This window comes from Lithobates pipiens, unplaced genomic scaffold (genome assembly GCF_037356315.1).
Source record: "Lithobates pipiens isolate NorthernLeopardFrog02 unplaced genomic scaffold, aLitPip1_a1.2 Scaffold_8, whole genome shotgun sequence".
NCBI classification, from domain to species: domain Eukaryota; kingdom Metazoa; phylum Chordata; class Amphibia; order Anura; family Ranidae; genus Lithobates; species Lithobates pipiens.
The window spans coordinates 482,937,765-482,961,731 of NW_027507903.1; the positions used below are offsets into that span (position 1 = coordinate 482,937,765).

The 23,967-nt window shown below is 44.3% G+C and overlaps 1 protein-coding gene across 5 annotated transcripts in view; it reads left to right on the forward strand.

Annotated features, from left to right (window-relative positions):
- CACNA2D4 (calcium voltage-gated channel auxiliary subunit alpha2delta 4) overlaps positions 1–23,967 on the forward strand; it is a 398,531-nt gene that overhangs the window by 42,200 nt on the left and 332,364 nt on the right. For all 5 annotated transcript variants that reach the window (XM_077468886.1, XM_077468888.1, XM_077468889.1 and 2 more), the window contains exons 3-7: positions 10,505–10,621; positions 10,870–10,929; positions 15,470–15,632; positions 16,472–16,603; positions 16,785–16,845. In XM_077468886.1, the coding sequence (XP_077325012.1) occupies positions 10,505–10,621; positions 10,870–10,929; positions 15,470–15,632; positions 16,472–16,603; positions 16,785–16,845 (533 nt within the window). The remainder of the gene's footprint in view (positions 1–10,504; positions 10,622–10,869; positions 10,930–15,469; positions 15,633–16,471; positions 16,604–16,784; positions 16,846–23,967) is intronic.

The following is a 23,967-nucleotide window of genomic DNA, read 5'->3' on the forward strand; positions in this document are numbered from 1 at the left end:
AGAGCAGATCTGAAGAAAGTTAAATTCGTTCTTTTTTTGTTTCTTTCGAAAAAAAACCCCAGTGGTAATTAAATACCTGGAAAAGAAAGCTTTGTGTGAAAAAAATGATAACAATTTTGCTTGGGTACAGTGTTGCATGACCATGATTGTCATTCAAAGTGTGACAGCGCTGAAAGCTGAAAAGCTGGCCTGGGCAGGAAAGGCGTATAACTGCCCAGTAAGCAATTGGTTAATTATGTATTAGTAGCAGCTTTTCTGTTGTTTCTGCTGTTCTGTGAGCATTTTACAAATACTGCTGACCAGAGTTTGTTGTTCTCTGAAGTCCAATTTAAAATGACTTGCCATCTCTCGGTAGTGTCTGGTGGTGCGAGGGTTAATGCGGCCCTCCATGTTAGATGCGGGGAGGGTCGGCCCTGTCTCTCTATTGTAAGGGGATTAAGAGGTCACCAGCATTTTGTATAATCTACAAGCGGTGACTTCAACGTCTGCCGAGTGTCATCCCATAATCCCCCCACCGCGCAGCCTGCAAATTCACTGCAAATTCACTGCCTCTAATGATGGCAGACTCCGCTCTGATCACCTGACCATCCTTTTATTGTGTTTAATATAAAATGTATAATTGAGGGAGAGAGGCCAAGAGAGTGGCTGGGGCAAACAGGAAACTGTCCCAAATTAGATGCGAGAGTCAGACAAACCACTTCACAAACCAGAATATCCCCCCGGATCCCCCTCATCAAAAACACAACGTACTGTTCAGTTTTAGAACAGACTAATGGGAATTTCAAAGAAGGCACATAGAGGGAACAGGAAGCAGCTCTTCACTACCAAGACATGGCCTCTTGTCAACTGCAGGGGAGTGCGGAGCGGGTTTTCGAACAGGGGGACAAAAAAGGGAGGATATTGGCTCTTTTGTAGACCGTGGAAACACAGCTGACTGTAGTCCCTTTTATCACTTCCTCAATGGGAACATTATTGACGGACAGAGAGGATATTTTGCAGGCTTTTGTAGCCTATAAGACCTTATACTCGCCTATAGAGCCTGCAGTTGCCTATTCTACCTGATGACTAGAGCATTTTTAGATGCCCCATTCAGTGAGAAAGAGGTAATGTCCGCAATAGGGTCATTTCCCACAGATAAGGCTTCTGGCCCTGCTGGTATGCCGGTAGAGTGGTACCACCATTACACAGAAGCTCTTGTACCTCGATTGCTAAACTTATATCTTGATTGTTTCTAGGAAGATAGCCTTCCTCCTTCATTTTTTGAGGTTCACATAGTGCTCTTGGCCAAACCAGATAAAGATCCATTACAATGCTCTTCGTTTAGGCCTATATCATTGTTAAACTTGGAGTTTAAGATATTAACCAAATTGGTAGCTACCAGGCTTATGACAGTTTTACACTATATTATTTCCCAAGATCAGACTGGATTTATGCCTAAGAAAGCCACGGATATCAAGATACGTAGGGTCTTCACGCATACCCAGTTAGGCCCAAATGACTCCAGTGGAGGCATACTGGTCTTCCTTGATTTGGAAAAGGCCTTTGATTCCGTGGATTGGCAATATATGTCTGAGGTGTTAGAGGTGTTTGGCTACAGCCCCCATTTTAGAAAGTGGATTGACATCATCTACCATTTCCCAACCGCGGCCATAAAATTAAATGGCATGTTATCTGAGTTCTTTCGATGACTAGGGGCACCCAACAAGGCTGACCTATGTCTCCGGGTCTTTTTGCCATCATGATAGAGCTGCTGGCTGCAGCTTTGCAGGCTTCCACAGAGGTGCGGGGAATAACTGTGGGTAGCCTGCAGGATTAAATGGCTCTATGATATGGTCCTCTTTTTGCGCGATTCGGATGAGCCCTTGACAACGGCGCTAGGTATCCTAAATTTTTTTGCTAAATTTTCGGGGCTGAAAGTCAGTTGGGGTAAATCCCAGGTTCTTACACTTCAGACACCATCTCCCAATTGCAGGGCTCCAGTTTATTGTCCCCTGCAGCCGGTAGAAGTGATTAAATATTTGGGTCTGCATATCTCCAACTCGGTGTCGGATTTCCTTACATTGAATGTCACTCCACTTTTATCAAAGCTTAAAGCTAGGTTGTAGGATGGCAGAATTTACCTGTATCACTCATCAGCAGGGTGAATTTATTGAAGATGAATTTTTTACCTTTATTTCTGTATACATTTCGGAATTCGCCAGTCTGGATACCGAAATACATATTCAAAAAAACTGATCAGTTGATGACAAATTTTCTTTGGCATGGAGCGTCACCCTCAGATCAAACTCAGGGTCCTACAACTACCATGGAAACAAAGGGGCCTGGCGGTCCCCGATTTTCATAGGTACTTCCTGGCAGGTCATCTGGTCTTTGCCCATACGTGGTTGAATCTCCCAGCAGATGATGCTGGAAATACTCTTGAGGTGACTGCTGTATGTTCTTGTGAGGCATTGCCACAACTGTTGATATGTGGACCTAGGGCTCCATATAATGTTAGAGTGTCCATGTGTGCAACCGGTAGGGCATGAGTAATGGCTAATAAAATGGGGGGTGTTAATACAATTTCCCCTCACACTACGCTATGGAGAAACCCCAACCTGGTACACTTTTTTGAATATCCCGACCCAGTCGTTTTGACTAAATATGGTATCAAAACACTGAAAGATATAATGGGTGGTGGTAAACTCCTTCAGTTTGATACTCTGAAAGCTAAATTTCAACTACCCAATACTCAGTTGTTTTGTTATTTGCAACTGAGGCATGCATATAATGGCCAATTTGGTGATACTGGAAATCCTTACTTCGAGAGCAGGATCTGAACAAGGTCCTATCTACTATATACAAGTAGTTGCTTAGGACTGGTGAGCTCCTTTCACATTGTAGGGCAGCGTGGGGGGAGGTGTTCCCTCAGATGGATGGGGATGATTGGGACGATATTTGGGACATTAACTTTACCAGACTGGTGTCACCCAGGGATCGGCTGATCCAATTCAGATTTTTCCATAGTATATATCTTACTCCAGCCAGATTGGCGAGAATGTTCCCTACCCAGTCGCCATGTTGCTGGTGGTGCACTTCCTCCGATGCAGATTTTCTACATGTATTTTGGAATTGTGTGGCTATTCAGGAATTTTGGAAAGGGGTCACTGAATGTATTGAGGAGGTTACTACTATTCATATATTGCCAGCGGTGGAGGTATGCCTTTTGGGATTAGTGGATGCACTGGCTTCAAAAAGAGTGACTTACTTAACAATTTTACTTTACTCTGCTAAGAAACTCATAGTGCTCTCATGGAAAAAGTCTGCCCCCCACTACTATAGCATGGAAGGCTCTTGTCAACAAAGCCGCCCCATTATATACGGCTACTTACATAAGCAGAGGTATTCCACAAAAATTTGATAAGGTGTGGGGCAGGTGGGTGAACAGCGTTTCCACAGCTGTCTGATGTAGTGGCTATCTATGGGACAACATATGCCATCCACAACTTGGTATGCAATAATAGACGTGGGGAGGTGGCAACTTGTTTGTTCTTCTCATCAGTGTGATAACGGGTTCTTCCGCCCCCCCTTTTTTATTGTTTCTGTTTTCCCCAATGTACAAAGCAAGGGTATTGTAACAATGTATGATGGATGTACATTAGGGCCAAAGTGATAATTACAACATCAAATTATGTCTCTGTATAATGGAGTCTGTGTAATCTCGTTATGATATCCATGTGTATAGGTCTTGGGGTTATACAGTGAGCCAATTGCTGAAGAAGTGTAAGTTTTAAGTTAAATTGCGTGTAGCCTATCGGGCCTTGTTTGTACGTGCTGTATATGCGCTGTATGGCGCACTCCTCCAAGCAGAGACTCTGGTGCATAACATGTCCCAGTTGTTCATGTCACACGCTATTGGGGCAATTTTCAGTAAAAAAATACACTTAACACAAGTCCAAAAATGTAACCAATTTTATTTGTGAAACATAAAGGATGAGGTTGCACAAGGACATAGATATCAAAAATGTTAAACCCTAAACTTGTCAGCACCCATGAAACAGTGTCACACTTTGGTACTTAACATTCTCAATGGGTGACGCGTTTAAAGTCCTTACTGATCATCAGTTTAGAATTAACCGTGAATATTGGCTAACCCTAGAATTATTGCTCTCTATGGCGATATATAATATGTGTAGCACAACTGACATTTTTGTATGTAGCTGTACATGCAGGATGCATTTACATATGTATGCAGTTGAATAAGGGGGGCTAAAAAAAAAATGTTGTTTGTTTTATTTGACATCGCAGTAGACCCGTATGTTATAGCATTTCTACAGTTAAGCCTTGAAAATGAAAGATAGAAGCTGATTGGTTGGCATGTACAGCTGCTCCAGTTTTAATAAATTCCTATCCATTCTTGCCTGCACTTTCAGTGGTTGTAAAGGCTCAAGGTGTGATACATGAAGGTAAAAAAGCTTGTGTGTGTAGCTTCCCCCCCCCCAATACTTACCTGAGCCCAATTGTGATTCAGCGATGTGCAGAAGAGCCTTGGCTCTCTGGGGACTCTTCCTTCTCATTGGCTGAGACAGCAGTAGGAGCCACTGGTTCCCGCTGCTGTCAATCACAGCTAGTGCACAATGGGGAGAGGGAGGGGGTGGGCCGATCCACAGCTCTGTGTGCAAATGGACACGCAGAGCAGCGGCTCAGGAGCAAGCCTGCTTGGGTTCCCCCAAAGCAAGCTGCTTGGTCTGGGGGCACTAGGCAGGACAGAGGGCCCAAAAGCATGAGTGTGGGACCCGAGAAGAGGAGAATCTGGGCTGCTCTGTGTAAAACCACTGCACAGAGTAGGTAAGTATAACTTGTTTATTATTATTTTTCGAAATTTAAAAGTTGCCTTTAATATCACTTTAAAGTGATTGTAAAGTCTTGTTTTTTTCCCCCTATAAAAATAACAAACATGTTATACTTACCTGTTCTGTCGCAGTGGATTTGCACAGAGCAGCCTGGATCCTCCTCTTCTCGGGTACCTCTTCTTTGATCCTGGCCCCTCCCTCCTGTTCAGTGCCCCCACAGCAAGCAACTTCCTATGGGGGCACCTGATAAAAACAACACAGTGCTGGCGCTTGAAAATCAGATGTCTAACAGCATAATTAAAAGAAGTCTAATGTTAAAAGTTCAATGTTAAAAGTTCATATCCAGAATTTAAAAAGTACTTGAATATTATGGCTGGTCCAATTAGGATCCCTTGCTGGATGAATGAATGGATGAACAGGTGGTGGATCTGCAAGATCATGGAAGGCAGCTCCTCTCCAGAGTGAAGTCAGCTCATGAGCAGGAGAAATATAAAACATAGAGGAGCGCCACTTCAGTAAAATTGCTTTTATTTCGTTCCAAGAAAGTATAATATCACTTACATATAAGGTCAGGGATTTACAGATGGACGAACAGCCATTCCCACAAGCAGGTGAATGTCTCAGGATGTACATCGTAGTGAGTTTTATCCTGAGACATTCACCCGCTTGTGGGAACGGCTGTTCGTCCATCTGTAAATCCCTGACCTTTATATGTAAGTGATATTATACTTTCTTGGAATGAAATAAAAGCAATTTTACTGAAGTGGCGCTCCTCTATGTTTTATATGGGGGCACCTGAGCCGAGTCTTAGCTCCCTGTGTCCATACAGACACAGCACCACAGCCCCGTCCTCTCTTTACCCTGATTGACTAGCTGACTTTGTCTGCCGCTGCTGTCTCAACCAATCTGGAGGGAGAATCTCAGACAGCTGAGACACTCGTGGACATCGCTGGGCAGAGAGGGACCTCAGGTAAGTGTTGGGGGGGAGGGGGTGGTGGGGCTGAGGGCAGCTGCTGCACGCAGAAGGCTTTTTATCTTAATGCATAGGATACATTAAGATAAAATACCTTCTGCCTTTACAACTCCTTTAAGCCTATTATGCATTTACACCTGAGCAGGGGGTATTCCTAGTGCTTTTGAAGCGTTTATTTTTGGGTATTTTGCAGATACTTTAAAAGTGATTTGCAATCTTTGTGCAAGTGTAAGCTTCAGACATTTGTTTTTTTAGGCTGGAAAAGGGGAGAGAGCAGAGGATTTTTTCCGGTGAAAATGTGTGTGTCTATAGGGGGAAAATGCCAAAATTTAATTGGAAAAAAAGCGTTTTATTTTCTGTAACCCACTGAACATGGTCAAGCTATCCCCCCTCCCCCCATAAGAAATAATAGCATGGATAAGTGTATTCTAGCATGTTCTGTTTCTGCGTTACCAGCTGGAAAAGACAATACAATGGTAGTGTACAATCCCCCTGTCTTATGTCTCTACATCTGTAAAATCATTTTCGACATTTCAATTTTATTCCTTTTCCTTTATGTACCTACCACTCCAGGAGTGCAGCTTGTCCACAATGCACCCAGACCTGATTCTACAATCCATTTAGAGTATTAAAATTAGACTGAATCCAATTACAAAATACTAAATACTAAACACGGGGAGGGGCAGGGCTGCAATGTAATTTTAAATGGTGCCAAAAAAAAACTGCCACTAATGATAGGTCACAATATTCAAGAACAGTATATATAATATATATATATATATATATATATATATATTTTTTTTTTTTTTTTTTTTTAATAATCCACCTTTTAGTCTTAAAAAATGTTTCTAAGTGAACTTTGCCTCAATTAGGGTTAAGTCCTCAGTGTTTTGCAGGCAGGGAGAACCATTTCCTCAGATTCTTCTACCCCAGTGTTCAGCCAGCATCTCAGTCCAGGAAGTAGTTGGTGACCCTGGATTATGCCCAAACAAAGATGACACCATCCTTCCAGAGAGAAAATCATATGACGGCATTGTCAGGGGTAGTACTGTGATCTCTGTGAGAGGTAATAAATACCTGGGCATGTTACAAAAGACTGTCAAACCTCAGAGCTTTATTTTATTGAGGATTTAGGCAATGCTGCTCTCCTTGAGTGGGAAAACTCCAAAACACTAGAAACAGAAAAAAAAAAGGGTGCAATCACCTAGGGCATTACCTTTAGACACCTTATTTTATTTTTATTTTTTTATTAAAAACTGCAAAAACATACTCACAAACATAAGAGGATAAAAGGCATGTCATATACCACTACAGTATTGCGGGTGACACATGTATATGGTTGGAAACTGGCACGTTTCGGGAGGCAAGCTCCCTTCCTCAGAGCTCGTTTTATCCTTTTAGGTTTGGGAGTATGCATTTGGCATTTTTTAATAAAAAGTTTTAGGGTATCTAAGGTAATGCACTAGGCGTTTGGACCCACCTTTCTTTCCTGTTTCTAGCGACCTGGACATGTTACCCTGACTTATTACTTAGCATTTTTCAGGTGTCTTAGCGCTAAAAATAGCACCTGTAAAGCGCCTGAAAACTGCCTCTCAAGCCAACCCAGTGTGAAAGCCCGAATGTGGACGCAACTCACAATGATTGATTTTGGATGCTTCCAGTGAAAGATACCGTTAATACTACAGCATACAGTGACATTTTAGACAATTGTGCTCTGGTAACAGTCTGGGGAAGGCCCTTTTCTGTTCCAGCATGACTTTGCCCTTTGTACAAAGCCAGCTCCATAAAGACTTGCTGTGACCAGTTTGGTGGGAAAGAACTAAAGTGGCTCATACATTTCCAATATACAAATGCAAGTGCAGGTGTTTGGGAGTGTTTTTGTCTTTGGGCAATTATACACTGCAGCTGTGGCTCCCAAGCACCACAACCACAGCCATAAATTACTGTGTACGCCCATAGTTGTGCCCTAAAGTTAAGCTTTGTGAATAAGAACATGTAGCAAAAGTTGGTGTTATCCCAATTTGACTGCAAAATTGAAAATATAAAGTATCACTGCATGATAAATGCTTATTAAATCCCCCAGGAAACCAAGTGCATGGAGCACTTGACCCAGATCTGATCTGTGGCCCAGTTGCTGAGTAGAAATGAGCGAATGGTTCGGCTCGAGCATGAGTTCGGGCCGAACATTTGCCTGTTCAGCCGTTCGCCGAACGCCCGAATTTGCAGGGTGTTGCCGGGTGTTTGCCCAGACTAACACCTTGCAATGCACTGAGCGCTGCACAGTACATTCTGCGTCCTGATTGGACAAAGCTTTGCCCAATCAGGGCGCAGTGTAATCTGGTTGTTAAAGAGCGGGGCCAGGAAGCTGAAGCCGCGGCGTCCTTAACAACCAACCGATCATCAGCTGTCAAAAGGGCTTCCCTGCTCACAGCAGAACAATAAAAAAAAGTGCCGGTAAAAAATAAAGAAGAAAACAGCGTGGGGTCCTTCCTCCCAGGCCATACCAGGCCCTTCATATCTGGTATGGATTTGGAGGGGAACCCCACACCAAAATTAAAAAAAACACAGCCTTACCAGCCCCCCCCTTATCCGGGCATACAGCCTGGCAGGTCAGGGAAAAGAGGGGGAGGAGTGAGCGCCCCCTCCTGAATCATACCAGGCCATATGCCCTCAACATGGAGGGGTGGGGCAGCACCTTGTCCATGCTAATGGGTACAAGGGCCTTATCCCCATAACCATGGTTGGTGGTTGTGGGGGTCTGCGGGCGGGGGGGCTTATCAGAATTTGAATCCCAGTCCTCCCCCCATATGAATGAGTATCGGTGCATAGTACCCCTACCTATTCACCAAAAAGTGTCAAAAAGTAATTAACACAAATGACAAGTTTTTGACAATTCGTTTATGAAAAAATAAAAAATAGTGTCCCTTGATGTTAATCCAACGCCAATCACGCTGCTCACCAACCCGAAAAATAAAAAACGCTCCCACCTCCTGGGAGGCCTCCAGCCGAATGCCTGCTCTGCGCTTTGACATTTCTTATATAGATAGAGGGCAGGGCCACCTGGCCACGCCACCCGGTGGCACCGCCCCATTCTGACATCACATGCCCAGCATGCACCAGTCCGTGGCGTTAGAAGGCCCCAAGGCACCCACCCCCCCCATGTTGAGGGCATGTGAATTGTTCAGGTGGGGGGGGGGGGGAGGGGCGCACCCTAACCTAATTTGTCGGCTGCCTGCCCCAATAAGGGTCTGGTATGGATTTTGGGAGTGATCCTACTCTGTATTTAAAATTTTTTTGCCGTGGGGTTCCCAAAGTCTGGTATGGATTGGGGGGACACCAGGCCATTTTTTTCTTTATTTTTTTCAATAGCCAGGTGCAGGCAATTGCAACTGCAAGTCATTTTAAATGGGATTTGACAATTTTTTTCTCTTCATTTTTGCTGTGGCATGTTGTATACATGCTACAGAGCAGTATAGTGCCCCCCCCCCCCTCCTGGCACTATAAAATAATTTTTTCATTTTTATTGTTGCACTTTAAGCATAATTAAAATCACTGAAACATGCCCACCAGGACAGTACCCAGACACCCATACCAATTTTATTGCCAATTACTTGCATATAAGCCTTCAACATGGGCATTTTTTTCCTGTTCGGCTACCATAGACTTTAATGGGGTTCGCCGTTCAGGTTTGAACACTTCCCCTGTTCGGGAGTTCTGCTGCGGACCGAACAGGGGAGTGTTCGGCCAATGTCTATTGCTGAGCTAGCATGGTCAACAGCTTGCCCTCTCACTGCTGTCCGTTTACACTTCTAGCAAGGAGATGAGAAGGGCTGATCATCGGTGCTCATCTCTGGCAGCAGACACACCCTGGAGATGAGCACCACTTTTCAGCACAGCAGGGGCCAAGGTCAGCACCATTCATTACACAAGTAAAAGATCATTCAGAGCTAGCATGGCAATGCTGTGTAACCAGCTGCAGGGAGATCAAACAGCCTGGACTGTTTATTCACAAAGGTAAAAGATTATTCGCTGTGTTGAGGTTCATGTTTAGAAGATTTGTATAGCATGGTCAAGACCCTGAGATCCAAGCTGGAGATCCTCACAGAATGGTATGGACTGGAGTCTATGTCCAGAGTGGTCCTGCAAGTGGTAAAGGTGCTGGAGAGCTTTGCTATCACTGGTAGACAATGGAGCTGCCTAGCAGAGAAGCTACCAATCAGAACCATGGGTAGAGAGGCGAGTTAGTCACCAGCTAGTCGCACAATCCTACGGCACTGAATGATTTTTTACTTTTATGCATGAACAGTCAGCGTGTTGGGGCTGTGTGATAACTCTGCCAGGGGGAAGAGGTTAAAGAGCTAGCTGTGCCACCCACATAGGATTGGCCACAAATTGGTCTTTAGCATGGGGTGGATCTACATCCAGCAATAACAATTGAATTTTATTCCACAATGGGACCACAGATCAAGACATGAACAGGTGCTAGGTGTACTTGTTCCCTGGGGGAGCTTTCTTCTTTTTTTTCTTTTTCGTGGCGATAGTTCTTCTTTAACATGAAATATTTCCGATGATACTAGGTCAGTTCCATTTTAACTTTCTTTTGAAAGGAAAACCACACAGTCTGAATTACAGTATGTTTGGTTAGGCTTAGCTTTAGAAATGTGCTAAATGTGACTGGGTCTCTCCCTCTCTCTGCTAGAAATACAAAGACGTAGAGCCCACCCTGAGCATTGAGGAGGTGGATGGGCTGGAGTTGGTGAAGAAGTTTTCAGAAGAGATGGAGAGTATGCTGCGGAGGAAAGTAGAAGCTGTAGAGGTAATGGCAGTTCTACTCCAATGCAATTTCTATAGGCCTCACCGTGTGGCCCTGACTGGTTCAAATATAGTTTTTTTCTTTAAAGATCTTCTGTTCTGTTGGAGATAGCAATGAAAACCTGACAGAGGTGCTAATCCTTCCCCACTACATCCAAAACTAGGAAACCAGTTTAGGCTGGTCTAACATGTTAATGTACTATGCATTTCATCTAATCAATTTTTGTTCCCTTTCCTGTTTTCTCTCTTCAGAGATTGGTGGAGGCTGCGGAAGAGGCAGATTTAAATCACGAGTTTAATGAGTCTATGGAGGTGAGAATAATATTTAAATATCAAATGTTGTAGAGAATGATTTCTTTAGTGCGATCCTTCAGTATATCGGTAGCCTGCCATGTATATACAGCAATGTTTTGTGCATTGTTTAGGATCTTACATAGAACAGTAGCAATTGTTTCTAGCTTACTCCGACACATCAATCTTTAGAACTGCATCTGGCAGTTGGCCCTGGTTGGTGATGGCAGGTGGCCCTGGTTGGTGATGGCAGGTGGCCCTAGTTGGTGGTGGCACTGTTTGTCACTGGCAGGTGGCACTGTTTGTCACTGGCAGATGGCACTGATTGGCGGTGGCACTGGTTGGCGTTGGCAGGTGGCACTGGTTGGTGTTGGCAGGTGGCACTGGTTGGCGGTGGCACTAGTTGGAACTGATTCACGGTGGCACTAGTTGGCACTGGTGGTGGCACTGGTTGGCACAGGTAGGTGGCACTAGTTGGTGGTGGCACTGGTTGGCGGTGGCACTGATTGGCTGTGGCACTGGTTGGCACTGGCAGGTGGCACTGATTGGTAGTGAGGGGTGGCATTGATTGTTAGTGGCAGGTGGCACTGATTGGTGGGGGCACTGGTTGGCACTGGAGGGTGGCACTGATTAGCGGTGGCAGGTGGCACTGATTGGCGGTGGCAGGTGGCACTGGTTGGTGGTGGCAGGTGGCACTGGTTGTCACTGGCAGGTGGCACTGATTGGCGGTGGCAGGTGGCACTGGTTGGTGGTGGCAGGTGGCACTGGTTGTCACTGGCAGGTGGCACTGATTGGCGGTGGCACTGATTGGCAGTGGCAGGTGGCACTGATTGGCGGTGACACTCGGCACTGGCAGGTGCCACTGATTGGCAGTGGCACTGCATGGCACTGGCAGGTGGCACTGATTGACAGTGGCACTGGCAGGTGGCACTGGGAAATGGTACTGGTTGGAGGTGGCAGGTTGGCACTGATTGGTGGTGGCAGGTGGCACTGATTGGTAGTGGCAGGTGGCACTGATTGGCGGTGGCACTGATTGTTACTGGCAGGTGGCACTGATTGGCGGTGGCACTGGTTGGTGGTTGCAGGTGGCATTGATTGGCGGTGGCACTGGTTGGCACTGGCAGGTGGCACTGATTGGTGGTGGCAGGTGGCACTGGTAGGTGGTGGCACTGGCAGGTGGCACTGGTTGGTGGTGGCAGGTGGCGGCAGGTGGCACTGATTGGTGGTGACACTCGGGACTGGCAGGTGGCACTGATTGGCAGTGGCACTGGTTGGCACTGGCAGGTGGAACTGATTGTCGGTGGCACTGGCAGGTGGCACTGGTTGGCGGTGGCACTGGCAGGTGGTACTGGTAGGTTTCACACGGAGCACACTGTTACTGAAAAGCAACAGAGGAGCTGTCAGAATTGAGCTTAATGTCAGGGGTGGGCGGGACCCAGCCGAGGTGTGAAACTGACAAGTAACAGAGAACTGGATCTGTCAGATTTGAGCTTGATGTCGGGGGTGGGCGGGACTCAGCAGCTATCAGACACCAGCCAATGAAAAAAGAAAAGGGGCGGGGCCACATACACATAGTGACCCGCCCAGACCCCATTGGCTGGTGTTTGATAGCTGTTGGGTCCCGCCCACCCCGGCCGGGTCCTGCCCAACCCAGCCGGGTCCCGCCCACCCCCGACATCAAGCTCAAATCTGACAGATCCTCCTCTCTCCTCTCTCAGTTGCTTGTCAGTTTCAAACACTTAGCGCGACGCTTGATGCTTGCCAGAGCCGCTGAGTGTGGAGGAGGGAGGAGGATGGCAGTCAGTGTTATGCTCTGCATGTCTGGGGCATCAATTGTGAGTGGGCTGATGGCAGCTTAGGCGCCAGGTTGCGATTTCTGGTCGCCATGGTGACCTGGCGCCTGGGGTTTGTCAAGCCCTGCTTTAATCCCACGGTGAGCTGTCAGCTGCTGCTTTGCTGTGGAGGCTTGTGCAGAGGACATAGCCGACAACGGAAGCCCCATAGTAAATCTATGGGTGATGTCACTCCCCATTCACTTCAAGGCCACTGTTGGCTGTGTTCTCTGCAGAGATTTCACCACTGAAGACCAGACCGGATCAGCTTCAAAAAAGGTATACTGATTTCTTCTTAACAGAGCTAGATAGGTTAGTCTAAGATCGTAGATATCTGTAGATACAGGAATTTTAGTGTTAGGTTGGACTTACACCTTAATGTTTACCCTTAAAGTGTTTGTTAGCCCAAAAAAAAGATCCTGTTCCTTTAAAGCATTCTATACATCACACTGCTTGTGTTGTGTCATTTGGCTCCCTGTATCACCTCTAATACCTGGCTGATCCTGCCTGGCTATGCCCTCCCCTCTGTAAACTGACCATGGTTCGTCATGGCTGCTGAGCCCTGACACCGTGATCACTTTATGTGCCTCAGTCATCTGCCGCCCTCTGTCTCCTCTGTGCTCTCTCTCCCTTGCCTCCCTCCCTGCCTGCCAGCTTGTGACAGTGCCCGCCCCCACACAATTCTTGCTTCTCAAATAACTTTCACATCTTCATAACATCCCCTCTGTGCTCTAATCCTGTGTGACCCTGTGTGAGTGATTTATAAAAAAAAAGCCTGCTATACCTCATTTCACAGCTCTTCTCAGCGATCACATGATCGGCTGGCTCTCTCTCTCCTCTCCTCGTCCTCTCCCGAGTGACCTCAGCGGGGGAATCTCGGCCCCACCCACTGTATCTGTCAGATGAGGAGAGGAGAAAGCCATCATGTGATCACTAAGAAGAGGTGTGAAATGAGGTATAGCAGGTTGTTCTTTGATAAATCACTCACACAGAGGCACCCAGGATTAGAACACAGAGGGGATGGTATGAAGATGTGAAAGTGGCTTAAAGCGGGATTGCACTGTGGAAGAAAATATTAAAAGCCAGCAGCTACAAATACTGTAGCTGCTGACTTTTAATAAATGGACACTCACCTGTCCCGGGGTCCAGCGATGCCGGCAGCCGAGGTCGATCGATCGCTCGGCTCTCGGCTGCTGCCGTCACCATTCTAGGTGAGGGAATCAGGAAGTGAAGCGCTGCGGCTTCACTTCCTGGTTCCCTACTGCGCATGCGTGAGTCGCGCAGCGCAATAGGAAGTGTCGCGCTGTCTCTGGGACCCGTGTGTGTCCCAGCAGACAGCGCGCAGGGACAGGAAGAGGCATAGACTCGCGTGGAAGTCTATGCCCGGAAGTGGGTGTAAATACCTGTCTTTGACAGGTATCTCCACTCCCCTGTCCCCTGAAAGGTACCAATTGTGACACCGGAGGGGGGGGAGGGTTACGATCAGTGGAAGTTCCACTTTAGGGTGGAACCCCGCTTTAACAACCACTTTAAGGGGCTGGTGGAGGCTTTCTTCCGAGGAGCACTTATATTCATTGCATAATGGGAACACCTGTTCTGCTGAACTGTCTAAATCCCCTGAAAGGTACACAGAAAGCAAAATAAAAAACTGGTGTTTAAATATTGAACAAAAAAACATATCTTCTGTAACAGTGAGTCCCTGCCACTATGTAAATGGGTTTAAAAAGGACACAGAACTTTCAAAGAGTCAGTTTGAGAAGTACCAGCAGATGTTCTGTGAGCGGCATAAACAGTGTTTTAAGTTTTCTCTGGATTTGGTCATTTTGGATCAGGTCATGCGTCTATGATCCCTGATGACGTAATTTATGATGAAATGCATGGGAGAAGCTAGGACGCAGGACGCACGACACACAACGTACCACTCAGTTTTAACCTTTCCAAAATGAATCAAAAAAGTTTTATATTTACATACACTTTTATTAACCACCCATTTTAAAGCTGAACTCTAGGCATAAAAACTTCAAATATGTTCCTTATAAAGTCATCAGTAATAGAAGTCCACTTGTGTACAAATTCCTTTGTAAACACAGTTATAACTTATTACATTGTAAAAGTAGCAGTGATCTAATCGCTGTGTTGTACATAGCCTGTGCAGAGGGCAGAGCTGTGGGAGGGACCCAGCAGGCTCCACCCACTACAGACTGCCTGCAGAGAACTACATTAGGGGGTGGAGACAAGACCAGTCACCCTGTAAGGAGAGAAAGAAGCAGTGACCAGTCTTTATTACAGGAAGCTTCTACACAGAGGTAAAGTTTTACACTGGATTACTGCACAGATCTGGAAGAAATGCACAAAACACACCAAGATGCAAGAAATAATACATGTCTCTTCCATTTAGACTATATTTGCTTACCTCAGAGTTTATCTTTAAATCCTGCCAATAACTCTGGACAGCTGTACAATCCATAACAGCGAGACGGGGAGGGAGAGAGGACAAGTAGAATGATAGATAGTTGTAGTGGTGCAGAACAATCATTTCAACATTTTAATAATTATGGACAGCCTATGTAATAGGTTGATGAGTGAAAGATAGATATCAATTGGTTACTATGAGTTTATTCACCTTGTTCTATGCTACATGAGCCTAATATCTACAGATGTAACAGGGTCACTTTAGTCATTATATAACCTATGTGTCTGTGTTTACTGTGCCTGTAACTTCTCTGCAGTTTGAATACTACAATTCAGTGCGAATTAATGAAAAGGATGACAATGATAATTATTTGGAGCTGGGCAACGAATTTATTTTGGAGACTAATGAGCACTTTAATAATCTGATGGTGAACACAACGCTCAGCAACATTCAGCTTCCTACTAATGTGTACAACAAAGGTGAGTTTCAGGGCCCTGCTGCAGGGATCGTAGAAGCCGATGGATAGAAATGAACTACTTTTTCAATGGCTCCTTCTTCTGGGGGGAAGAATATAAAATGTTTACTAAATGTTTGCCATATCCAAGCAATATAATTGATGATAGGGATTGAAGTAGCTTCTCTTTTTCATGGTATAGATGACAGAACTGGCTTGCATTTGGCTGTATCTAATTACTTTACAATTAATCATCCAGAAATCAGAGGAAGTTAAATTCTGACCAAACCAGTAAATGGCTAATTAATATACTTAATTGTAAACTTCCTCATTTACCAAGAGATTTGTAATTCTGTTTACTGAGACTGGTTGAAAGTTGTTTACAGACCAGCCCTCACAGCAATGTGACTTATCAGAGTTCTCAGTCCAAAGTTTCAATGAGAGAAAGAGAACTGCAAAGCACATTATGTGAAACCTACCTTAAAACGAAGCCCTTGTTGTCACTGCTGGAGGCCACATCCATCTTTACCCCTCTTCCTTTCAGGGTCTGCGGACTATGGCTGTATGACTGACTGACGCCAGGTGACGTCACTCCTGCGGATGTGCGCAGGAGCTGCCGGTCATGGCACATGGCTCTGGGTGGCCGTTCCTTCAGAGCGCATGCACCATGACGTCATTGGCCGCATATACAGTAAATATCTCCTAAATGTTGCACGTTTAGGAGATATTTACAGTATCTATAGGTAAGTCTTATTATAGGCTTACCTATAGGTACAAGCAGTCGATAGAGGTTTACTTCCAGTTTAACATGCATATTTTGATTTACACTTTTCTTGTCATTTCTGAATGAATACATTTTTGCAGATGTAGACATTCTCAATGGCGTGTACATGTCCGAAGCCCTGAATCCTGTCTTCGTGGAAAACTTCCAGAGGGATCCTACGTTAACCTGGCAGTATTTTGGCAGCTCCACAGGGTTTTTCCGGCTCTATCCAGGTAAATGTCCTTTCAGGGGAGTTGCTTATACAGTTTTGGTGTACTAAGTATGGGGTAATTCATTTTTACATTTCTGCTCACTTTGGATTCATGTTGGATGCCTTCAAACATCCTCAAAAATACCGATTTTTTTTCATCATTTTATGTTGATCTGGTGATTTTTTTTAAATTCTTCCCTTAGGTATAAAATGGATGCCAGATGAGAACGGTGTCATCTCGTTTGATTGTAGAAACCGTGGATGGTAAGGATTATCCCTAGTTACACATGCGGTGTAGGTTTTGTGCTGGGAACTTGCTGTAGAAAGTTTATAGCACAGGACTCGGGCTCCATGCACACTGAAGCTCATAAACTGACGTTTTTGGGAGTTTGGGCGTTTTTTTTTTTTTTTAACAACCCATATACTCCCCTCTATGTTATCCTATGTGTCCATTAAAAAAACATGGACGTTTTTGGATGTTTATCAGCAGTGGAGTTTATGGGCTGTTTTCTGAACGCCATTAAAATCACATTCAGGAGTTGTTTTTCTAACCACAAAAAAACAACAAACGCTCATAAACATTGATTCACGTCGATAAACGCTCAAAAACGTGGCTCACCAGCGGTTTTTAAAATTTTTGATCCATTGAAAAAAAAATGCTAAAGAAAACGATAACACGGGAAAACACAAAAAAACACTATTGCAAAAACGTTGAACTGCAAAGCTGCTGCTGTTTTTATAACGTTATTTTAATGTCCAGTATGCATGGAGCCTTAACCTCCCTGGCGTTACGATTATTTCGGATTTTAGGTGCTAAAAGCGGTACCATTATTTTGCATGAAAATTTGGCGTTTTATATTGTAGTCCTGCAATTCTTAGGAATAACTCACTTAAATCTGTCCAAACCGGAGTCTAGCAGACATCCCGGGTATAATAAAGTTTGAAAAATGAAATCATAAATTATAATATAATAAATAATTATAAATAATTGTACCAAATAATAATATAACAATAATAAAAATTATTCAATAATGTAATCAAATCAAAAACACTGAAAGTTGCTCAGTTGCAGAATTGTCACTGTCATTACTTTTCAGTATTTGATGACGGATCTCCCCACAAATCGCTATCCCTCAATTCTGCGAGTGATTCTAATTTATTATCGCTGTTTTCTAGCTGTTCTAAAACCACTTTTGATGTAAAATGACAGTTTGGTTGCTATGGACAATCTCCAGTTTCCAGGCATAAAGAACAGTTTTTATTACATAAAACTGCATGCAGGACACTGGGCAGACCACTAGGGACAACGGGGAGGTGAAATATTTACATACAGCAATGTAATCTGTAAGATTACATTATACTGTATGTATACTGTCTGTTTCACTTTTTGAATTTGGCGCCGATCTCCGTCCCCGTGCGTCGCAACGCTCGCAGGGCACGGAGATCGGCGATGTGATGCATCGAGCGAGACACGGCTCGCTCGTACAGCGGGGAGACAATGCTGGATCCGAGGGAGAAGGTAAGTAAACCTCCTCCTGGATCCAGCGATGCAGTCCCGAGTCTGGCTCGGGGATACCGCTTTTGGTATGAAAATTCCACCCCGAGCCAGACTCGGGAATACCATCAGGGGGGTTAAAGTTAAAACTCAGCAAACTTCTCTTTTGACTTATACTTCAATCCTAAGACCAAAATTCACCTCCTCCGGCCCTTGACACTTACCCAACTCTTTAAACTTTTTTTTTTTTTTTTAACTTGTTTTATTGAAAATATGCACGTTAAGCATGGCCAAGGGTACATAACCAAGGCCAATAGCAGTAGTACGTACAAGATATCACAGAATAAGTATCCTAGAATACAATAAAAGGGGAGAGCCTCTCCTGCTGGCTCCCAATCATGACTATAAACCAAAAGCTGGGGGCACACAGTGAGTGTGCTCTCAGCTTGGAAACCTTCACTGTCCATGGATTACATAGGCAACAAGAGTTTAAGAAGTAACTTTACATTCTTGATCTACTAAGTGACCAGTTTCCTTTGGGGATTCACAAAAGGATTTTTCCTTGATGGAGAAACTGGTTAAACTTTTATAAGGAATTCTTCCCTTCCTTGAGATTTACAGTGCTGGGGGTTTTAATATTTTTTTTTATTATTTGTCTTTTAGTTGTATGCAATGGAAATGTTTTTTTCCAACATAACATGTAATTTCCAAATGTCTTTTCAGTCTATCTAATTCTGCGGCTTTTATTAAAACTAACACTTGGTGATTCTGACATGGAAGTTCTTGTTCAGACAATTCCTATGGTGTATGGTGACAAAATGTCTCCCAGTTGTGATCCTGCATTGTCACTCTGATACAAGCTTTCCTGGCAGAGGCAAGACAACTAATATCATCCAGTTGGGGTTTAATCTAACAGCTAATTCTATAAACTCAACCCCGTAAAATAACCCCTAAAACGAAACACTTCCTCATTCTGACATGCTGTCTGGGCTAAGCTGAATGTCTTTCATTATGTTATAGTAACACTCACAAATGACTAGTTAAGATTTGGAGATATATTAGAAGTGTCCTGCTTCTGTTCACCCTAATCTCCAATTTTAGATTTGCAATGTCTGCTATTCTTTTCTTTTTATTTGTGGAAATCAGGATATAGACTGTGGTGTAGAGCCATGTTAATGCTTTCGTCTCTGGTGCTGTGCACAGCACCTTATGTGTTCCGTTTTTTTTTCTTTCTTTTCTCTGTAAAAATGGAAAATCTACTACTTTCAATAAATAAAATCTGATAAAAAAAAAAAAGAAAAAGAAAAGCTAAACCCTATAAACCCAAAACGGAGAAGATTGGGAGTAGAAACAAACAAACACGCGTACTCACATCCATGCTGCCGTATCCGTATGGGTGCAATACTGCAACTGTCCCCCTTAGCTTAAGAATTGAGCAATCACATGACTGCTGGTCGTTAAGTTCTCTATGAACTAATGACTATCAGAATTATTGTCGGCATCCTGCCAGAACCTAAAGCAACTCTGTGATGTCAGCCAACAGCAGACTCAAGCCCCCTGCCGGCTGATTCTGGGTCACAGATAAGCCCAAGTTAGTGTAGTCCTGTGAACCACAAGAGAAGTATGGCCAAAAAAACTTTGACCATTCATCTCTTTTAACCCTAATTGTACTGCAAAGCTAATGCTTTAAGTCCTTATAGTAAATCAACTCTAAAGCTAGACACTTACCTGGATGATGGTGATCAATAATGATTATATCATCTGTTCAGTCATGCCTGACTCTTGATGATTTTGTGGTCCAACTCTCTTCACATTTTTCATTCTTGAACTACTTCCTTTAGTTGTTTCCTATTCTGGCTGGTGTCAGATCTTATGATGTTTAATCATTGGGTTCTTTGGCTGCCTGGACATCCAATGACTTGGTTTTATGCGCTGCGTTATTCAATTGCTTGTTATCTTTGCTGGCCATGGAATATGCAAGAGCCTCCTCCAGCAGCACAGTTCAAAGTCCTTAATTTTTCATGGTCCAACTTTTACAACTGAAGGTAGATATGGGAAACACAATAGTGTGGGCTAATCTGCATTTGGTTCTCAGGCTAACATCCTTGCTTTTCCATACTCCATTCATGCATCATTGCGATTCGGTCAAAGTGTGGTTCGGTGCATTATTTGTGGACTACATTCACCACTTTAATCAATCTGCCACTCCAATAAAATGGAATCCTGCACGCAATCGATTTCCTCATTGTCAATTGCTAATTTGACATATCCTTTCATTGCAGTGATCATGACCTTGGCCTTCTCGATGTGCAGGGAGAGGCCAAACATCTCAAGATCTCGGATCTTTGATCCTTTTGACCAGGTGTTCCAGGCCATCTTCAGTTTCTAAAGTGCAGGGTCATGTCATCTGCGAATCAAAGATTATTGATGTCCTTTCCTCAAATCTTCACAAGAATGAACAAGGATGCGGGAAGAAGGAAACTTGCTATACTCCCCTCTCTATCTTGAACCAATCAGTGTCCCCATATGGTGTTTCGGGCAGTGGCTTTTTGGTTTTGTTGTATACCAACTTGAGTAGATGTGTTGGCACCCTCCAGCTCTTGTAGAGCTCTCCACAACTTTTCATGATTGACAAAGTTTGAAGATTGTAGTCAGAGGGCGTGTCCTGATCTGAGTAGGGGTGGACGTGTTGGAGTGAAACTCTGGAAATTCTGATGCTAATCCTGTGCCATCCATGCACCTACCTGTCTGGTGAGCATCGATACTCTGCCAGCCTGTCCCTCTCCATCCCTTGCATTGATCTGGGCCAGGATTAAGTGGCGACTCTGCCCATCTGCGTTGTTATTTAGGTCGCCATAGGCTGCACGCACTCTTTGCTCCGGCTATCAGTGGAGTGCTCTGAGCCTCACCCAGCCTTGGCCCCTGAGTGTAGACCTACTATCCTCACCCACCTTCTCACTCTCCTTGCCCCACTGCCACAGAGTGCAGGGCTGCTAGGCCCACGTTGACTATCTGACCCAGCTACACTCTCCTGAGGCCTAGTGACCGCCGCCATCACAGATGTTCAGAAAAAGAATTCCAAATTTGCTAAGACCACCACACCGCTCAGGTTGCCACCACCCCCTTCTCTGCAGCCAGACACCATCTTGGTCAGGAGGCTCCAGGCCTTGCTGGCCGAACTAGAAATGGAACCCAGGGAGATTCCACTAGTGGCATACTCAGCCCCGCTGCCTCAAGATAGTACAGCCACAATCCTTGCTGCGAATGAGCAAAGCAGGACCTTGCTGCTGGTGCACATAGATCACCTTGCTGAGGAGTGCAAACTTATACGGAATGACTTTGACAGAGCAAGGGGGAGGATGACCAAAACTGAGTCCAGAATATCTGCTACCAAAGATCTTACCACCAATCATGTCACTTCCGCTTCTGAGTTGCAGCATACAGTACAGGCCCTCGTTGCAAAATTGGATGACGATGAAAACCGGCTAAGGCGCAATAATGTTTAGAGTTCAGGCTCTACCTGAGCGAGATGAAGGGGACAGCATGGCAGAATTTGTAGAGATCTTTAAAAGCCTGCTGAGCCTTACAGATGTTCCCCCTTACTGTGTGGTTGAAAGAGCCCATTGGGTACCCACAGGCAGAGCCATTCCTGGGAACATTCCCAGGCCTTTTCTAGTCTGCTTTCTTAACTAACGAGACAGGGACAAGATTCTTTCTGAAGCCCACAAACATCCCACAAATACGGCAACAGGAAGAGGAAAACATTCAATGATGTCCGTAAAATGGCTCAGAGATAAAAGTATTAAATACAGCATGCTTTACCCCAGCCACCTCCAGGTCCAGCTCGACAGAATGGTTTGTTTCTTTGATACCCTAGCAGATGCTGATGAATGGCTCATCACCTTGAGATAAAGGTTTCTTATCTCTTAAATTTGCGTGATGCACAGATCCTTCACATCCTAGATTGCTTTATCCTACAATTTTTTTTGCAAGCACCGGAGTTACCTCAAGTGCAAATCTAAACTAGCTACACACTTACCCCTCACGGTTTGTCTTCATTGAGATCAACAGAAGTTGTTGAACTGATATTCTCCACATAACTTTAGTAACTTCAAAAATAGCTAAAGTTTGAATTCAGGGTATAAAACTGAATGGAACTGTTGTTGGGGTCTCCCCAGTAGGGAGTTCAGGTCACTGCTGGTTAGAGTGTGGTAAGCTGCCGTGCTTTCCACCTGTGGTCAGCAGTGAGTTTATAGTTTTATTTAGGTTTATTGTTGTTTTTTTGTGTTTCGCTATCTACGCTCTATACCCACCAGCTTTCTGGATAGTTTTAATTGATATGTTGTTCAGTAGCTCTTCCAGGGCTGTTATATCCTGCACCCTCTCTCTGTATTTAACCAGTTGCCAACCAACCGTCGCCATTATATGGTGGCAGGATGACTTTTTCCCCCGAATTGCCATACTGCTACGTCGGCTCCTTTAAGAGTCATAGCAGACGCTCAACGGGAGGACCCGATGCCCGTTGCCAGCAGCTGCGATGTCCACCGGCCGCCCGCGATCGTGGGCACGAGAGCCAGAACGGGGATCTGTGTATGTAAACACACAAATACCCATTCTGACAGGAGGAGAGACAGATCTGCTGTTTCTAGTGATTAGGAACAGCAATCTGTCTCCTACTCCAGTCAGTCCCATCCCCCCACAGTTAAAAACACACATGAGGGAACACAGGTAACCCCTTGATCTCCCCCTAGTGTTAACCCTTTCCCTGCCAGTGACATTTACACAGTAATCTGCATTTTTATAGCACTGATCGCTGTATAAATGTAAATGGTCCCCAAAAAATGTCAAAAGTGTCCGATCTGTCCGCCGCAATGTCGCAGTCCGGCTAAAAATCGGAGACCACCGCCATTACTAGTAAAAAAAAAAAAAAAGGCAATAAATCTAGCCCTTATTTTGCAGACGCTATAACATTTGTGCAAACCAATCAATATACGCTTATTGCGATTTTTTTTTAAATATGTAGAAGAATACATATTGGCCTAACCTGAAATTTAGTTTTTTACATTTTTTTGGGATATTTATCATAGCAAAATGTAAAAAATATATATATATTTTTTTTTTAATTGACGCTCTTTTTTTGTTTATAGTGCAAAAAATAAAAAACGCAGAGGTGATCAGATAACACCAAAACAAAGCTCTATTTGTGGGAGACGAAGGGCGACAATTTTGTTTGGGTACATCATCTCACGACCGTGCAATTGTCAGTTTTGTGCTGTATCACAAAAAAATGACCTGGTCATTAAGGGGGCAAATCCTCCCGGTCCTTAAGTGGTTTAATAGGGGGAAGCCCTCCTCATGTGTGTTATCTAGCTACTTGGAATGGAACTGAGACTTGTGTCTTGGAATGTCCGGGCTTAAGTGATAAGATCAAGAGAGCTTTAAAGTTTAAATATTTGAACCACCATAAGCCTCATATATTGTTCCCGCAGAAGGCTCATCTCCTGGGCAATAAGATCCTTGCTCTTCGCAGACCCTGGACACAGCAGTTATTCCATGCAACCTATTCTAGTTACGCAAGAGGAGTGGCTATTATACTAAGTAAATCCCTTACATACAAGGTTCTACACCTAGTGACTGACCCAAAATGGATATGGATAACGTGTATTTCAACCTCCTTTTAACCAGCGGGTCTTGTATACTGTATATGAAAAATTTGTCACACTTCACTTCTCCAGACTTTACATAGCTGGGGATTTTAATTCCACCCTGGATCCATCTCTAGACTCGTCTAATCCCAACAGAGTATACACTCCTGATTTACTTCAATGGGCACGAGCCTTTAATTATACCGACATTTGGAGATGGAAGCACCAGACCACTAGGACCTACTC